The sequence below is a fragment of the Capsicum annuum genome, unplaced genomic scaffold (genome assembly GCF_002878395.1).
Source record: "Capsicum annuum cultivar UCD-10X-F1 unplaced genomic scaffold, UCD10Xv1.1 ctg61593, whole genome shotgun sequence".
Taxonomy (NCBI): Eukaryota; Viridiplantae; Streptophyta; class Magnoliopsida; order Solanales; family Solanaceae; genus Capsicum; species Capsicum annuum.
This window is the reverse complement of record NW_025870511.1, coordinates 571-5,505: the sequence shown is the minus strand read 5'-3', so window position 1 is coordinate 5,505 and position 4,935 is coordinate 571. Positions and strand designations below refer to the sequence as shown.

The 4,935-nt window shown below is 35.4% G+C and overlaps 1 protein-coding gene across 1 annotated transcript; it reads right to left on the bottom strand.

The window, feature by feature from the left end:
* Positions 1–1,316: 1,316 nt before the first annotated feature.
* On the bottom strand, positions 1,317–2,786 carry LOC107855676 (beta-D-glucosyl crocetin beta-1,6-glucosyltransferase). Its single transcript, XM_016700692.2, has one exon. It carries the CDS (start codon positions 2,716–2,718, stop codon positions 1,354–1,356), a length of 1,365 nt encoding a protein of 454 aa, XP_016556178.2. The 5' UTR covers positions 2,719–2,786; the 3' UTR covers positions 1,317–1,353.
* Between the last annotated feature and the right edge of the window lie 2,149 nt (positions 2,787–4,935).

Genomic DNA, 4,935 nt, shown 5'->3' with positions numbered 1-4,935 from the left:
GGGGAGGATCAGAGTACTATGAAAGTGCTTAATGTTTGGCAACTCTTGTTGGGTTAAAAATCGAGAGGGCATCGTGCGGAAGCTTAAAGTTTGCAAACCAGGAGATGATAAATCAGATGAAAAAGAAAAACATTAAAAGACATTATTGATATGGTTTGGCCAAACGGCCTACATATTAAAAATAAAATTGAAAAACCTAAAATCTATTGGAAGAAAATCTCTCCCTAAACAAAGACACTTTAAAGACGACATTGTGGATATTATTATGCTATGGTATGAGAAGGGAGTCTTCTATTTATGGAGTTCCAAAACCTTTCCTCCAAGAAAGAGCTTTGCCAAATATAGAATTTTTTCAAGAAAAGTAAAAGTAATTATGGTATTACTTTTATTTTCTTTCCAAAAAAAGTAAAACTTAAAACTTAGTAAAAAAATCAGCAAAAACCGTAACAACTCTTCCAGGCCTAAAGCCATTTTCACTATGTGGTTTCTAGTGTACACCAAGCTACTCACTAAAGACAGGTTCAACTCAAGTGGGGTGTAAATGTTGGACCTCTATGTGTCTACTTTCTATAGGTAAGAGAAACATGTGAACATTTGTTTGTGCAATGTCCATTTGTTAGGCAATTGTGGAATAGGGTATCAACTTGGATGCATAGAGAGATGACATTGGGGAGAGATCGGGACCATCATTTCCGATCCGGTGTAAAAGGGAAGACTTAGAAAGCTCAGATATTCAAATTGGTATTTGCTAAAACTCTATACGCTATATGGATGGAGAGGAATCTTAGAATCTTTGAAGAACATGCTATCGATTACCGTAGATTAACTAGGAAAATTCCCTATTCTTGTAATATTAGAGCACCAAAAGTTGCAAGGGATGTAGTGCAGTCATGGCTGTTATAAAGTGATGGTTATCAACTTTGTTATGGTTAGTAGCATTTGGATTGGGAGTTTGTATAAGCAGTGAGACAAAGCTCACTGGACACATACTGAAGTAGTGATAAGACTTGTATTTAGATACTTTTCTGGGAGGCTCAAATATATCAACACAACATTTTCCGACATCAAATTAAAATGTGGTAGGCTCAAATTTATTAAAATAACATTTTCCCTACTCAAGAACTGAAGGGAGATAATTAAACACTATAAGAAACAAATGATTTGGAATTGAGAATTCATATTAAAAGCTAAACAAAGTCATATTTGAGAATGTCAATTTTTTGGATCAATTTATAGGTTGCATCCTATTTTTTTCTCATTATCTCAAACGTCTGACATATTTTGAAGATCAACCAAAACCAAAAACACCTCACAGACAATATAATTATGCTAATTGAATTGCAACATATGACATTAGTTCAACTTAGTACTGTTCTTACAAAATCGGATTAGCTCTTCAGTAACAACGTCCATCTCTTCACCTTTTACAGATTTCAAGTTCTTGCTGATATCTCTCGCTTTGGCCCTCAAATTTTCCCCGGTTTTCCCTGTTATGACATCTTTAAGAGTTCCGGCAATTTCTCCTCTATGAATTTTGCCATCATCATCTCTAACAATTTCCACCGCAACTCCCAATTCTACTACCAACCTGGCATTCATTGGCTGATCAAGATGTATAGGCATCGCTATTATAGGAACCCCAAAATCTATACTTTCCATTACTGAATTCCAACCACAATGACTTATAAATCCTCCGGTACTTGGATGATTTAGAATTCTTGATTGTGGTGCAAATTTGTCCAAAACTCTTCCCCTGTCTCCAATTCTTTCAAGAAAACCTTTTGGTAAAGTGTCTTCAAGATTTTTCTCCTCCCCCTTTGGGAATCTTGCGACCCATATGAAATTAACATTACTTAGCTCCAACCCGAAAGCTATTTCCTCCATGTCTTCTTTCGACAAGAAATACTCACTCCCAAAGGAGATAAAAACGGTTGAATTCTCATCTTTCGTTCCTAGCCAATCAATGAGCTCCACTTCATCAACGTCGCTAGTGATCGGATCTTGGACAGGTGGACCAACTGGAAAAACTTTCCAACTGTTCAATTCAGAGAGAATATCTATGTATTTGGACTCGATAGTTCTAGTGGTATTAATCAGCATGGTTTGTGCCTTTCCATCAGCAAAAGGATTCACATCATCAGGTTGTTTATCTTTAGCAGATTTTGCCATCATTTCGCTCACTTTTACTTGTTCAATTTTCCTGAGATAAATCGCAGGAAAAGGGAATTTGACCCCTGGTTTTCTTATTAAGTGGGAAAAATATGAAATCACGGCAGCACCAAAAGTTAGAAACTTGACTGCTGGAATGTTTTGTTCATTCACAACGTCTTCAGTCCATTGCTGCAATATGTCATAAATGACCAAATCAGGTTTCAGGTTCTGCAAGATTTTCGCGAAGTTGGGTTTGGACATTTTCAGGGCCTTATGAAGGATGTGATTGAGATGGAGCGGGAGGCCATTTGTTGTATGGTAATGAGGAGGAAGTTCAGGCAATTCAGGTAAGTGAAGCTCGACAAGCTGAATCGACTCAGAGTATTTTTCAGGGATTTTGTTGATGATAGATTTGAGATTGACGGGCGTAGAACAAAGGTAAATCAAGAATCCTCTATCCGCGAGTTTCTTGGCAACGTTTAGAAATGGAGTAATGTGTCCATGAGCCAAAAATGGGAACATAAGTACCCTCAAAGTACTACCACACACTGTTACTTGTGTAGCCATGATCAAAATATTCCTTCCTAAAGACAATATATTGGTTACACTATCTTGTTTCTCTAGAGTGAAAGAAGATGGACTCCATTTATTTGAAATACAAGAGAATGAGGACAAAATAGAAGTTGTGTGACTTGTCGTTTCAAATTTTATGGTAGAAAATATCGCCAAGTTATAGGAAAGTGACATATTGTGTGACTTTTCTAAGTAATTATAATTTGGCAAAACTCCAGTGTTTAAACAATATAGTAGTAGCAATAGAACACATGAACTTTCTGCGTGCCTTGAAGATCGAGGGATTCTCGTCTATGTATTTTAATTTTCTCTTAAAATTCATGTCAATTCAAATTATGTCACATAAATTGATATGACTGAATTATATATATTTTATTGGATTGAACAGGTAAAAAATAACCCTTCTAAACTGTAATATTAAATTTTGTGAGTTTCATACTAAACTATCAAAATTTACAGAACTTCGTCCTTGCATAATCATAAACTTGCATTAAAATACCCTCTAGAGAAATACCACATGCTATGCGATCGTCACGGTCCAAAAGCAAAGAGTTTCATGTGGAAATGCATGTGAATTTTTTTTCTAGTGAATAGGTTAAAAATCACCCAATAAATTAGATATAAAACTTCCTGTTGAAACTCACAAAGTGATGATAACACAGTCTTTGTGACTTTCTTTATTGTGCATTATGTATCGTAATTGACTACGCAGGGAATATAATATGTAAGACCTCGAAAATTTGGACGATTTTATTTTGGACCCTCCTTCGTATTTAGCAATGATTTTTAACTTGAAACATGATAAGAGATGTTAACGGAATCATTAGGGAGAGTTTCATAATTTTCGAAAAGCGTTCGGGGTCATTTTAGAACTTCAAACCAGTGAGGGTCTGCGATAGCGGTGTGCCACGCCCTAGACACACCACGATAAGAGCATGACACGCCCTTGGGCTGCCGCAATAACAGCGTGCCACGCCCAAGGGAACAAAACATGATTTTTCATTTTTTTCAGTTGGGGCGAGGACTTTTTAGTCTTTTACCCTATTAAACAACTCAAAACATTCCCTAACCAACCTATCAATTATCAATTTTTATCATCATTCTTCCCCCTTTTCAACTCTCACGAGAAGCAAGCTAAGGGTTTTCTATAGAATTCAACTCACAGGCCCCAAATTCAAGTTCTTCTCAAATTCATTCCACTAAAAGACATGTTGGAAACTTTCTTATTTTTAATTATCTTAAATTATGAAATATACTTGATATTATCATGTTTAAATGGTTATTTAACTAGGGTTGAGAATTTTGAATTATTATCTACTTACATTGATTTTTTTTCATTGTTTTAATGGTTTCTCCATTGTTTGAATGGTGGATTGTAAGCTGTATTTGTATCTTATGAGAAGGATGGAATTTGGTAATCAAATTTCATAGCATTTATAGATTTTACCTGGTGATAAGGACATGAACCTCAATCCACATCATAATTTGGTTTACATAGTGTCTAAACTGTTCATTGGAAAATTACATAATATTAACTAGTAAAAGGGTAAAAAGGTTTTGAAAATGCCCTTAAGGTTATAGTTATGAATTTTTAAACGAAAATTTATAGTCTAAATGATTAAATGGATACGGTATGACATAATTGAAATGTCTTGCAAGTCGTTTGGTATGACAGTATCAATTTGGGAATGCCTTAATAAAAGGCTCCATGATTATCGGTATGTGAAAAATTATTTTAATTGCAATTAAAGGAAATTGTGTAGCTTCATCGAGAAAGTGTAGTCCTGGGGGACCAACACTGAAAATCACATTTGCCAACCTTGGGGGTTCTTGTCCTGAGATATGGATGATTATTGTGTGCTTGCTTCACGTATTAGTACACAGTTATTCTATTGGGATGTTATTGTTTGGTGACTTGAATAGTAGTACACAGTTATTCTATTAGGATGTTATTGTTTGGTGACTTTAACCTATTTTCCGATTCATGCAGCTAACATGGACTGGGGCCCTTCCGATAGGGGGAGCCAGACCCATATAGCCATGGGTGCCTGAAGATCGGTATAAGCTACATAGTTCAAGATTAAATTTTAAATGGTCATGTCTCATGTTCCTTTCCTTCTACCCAACCATTCTATTATCTTAATGGTTGTTGAGCATATATTTTATGACTAATTTTTGGTAAATTGCATATTTTATCCCTTTTCTTGGGTT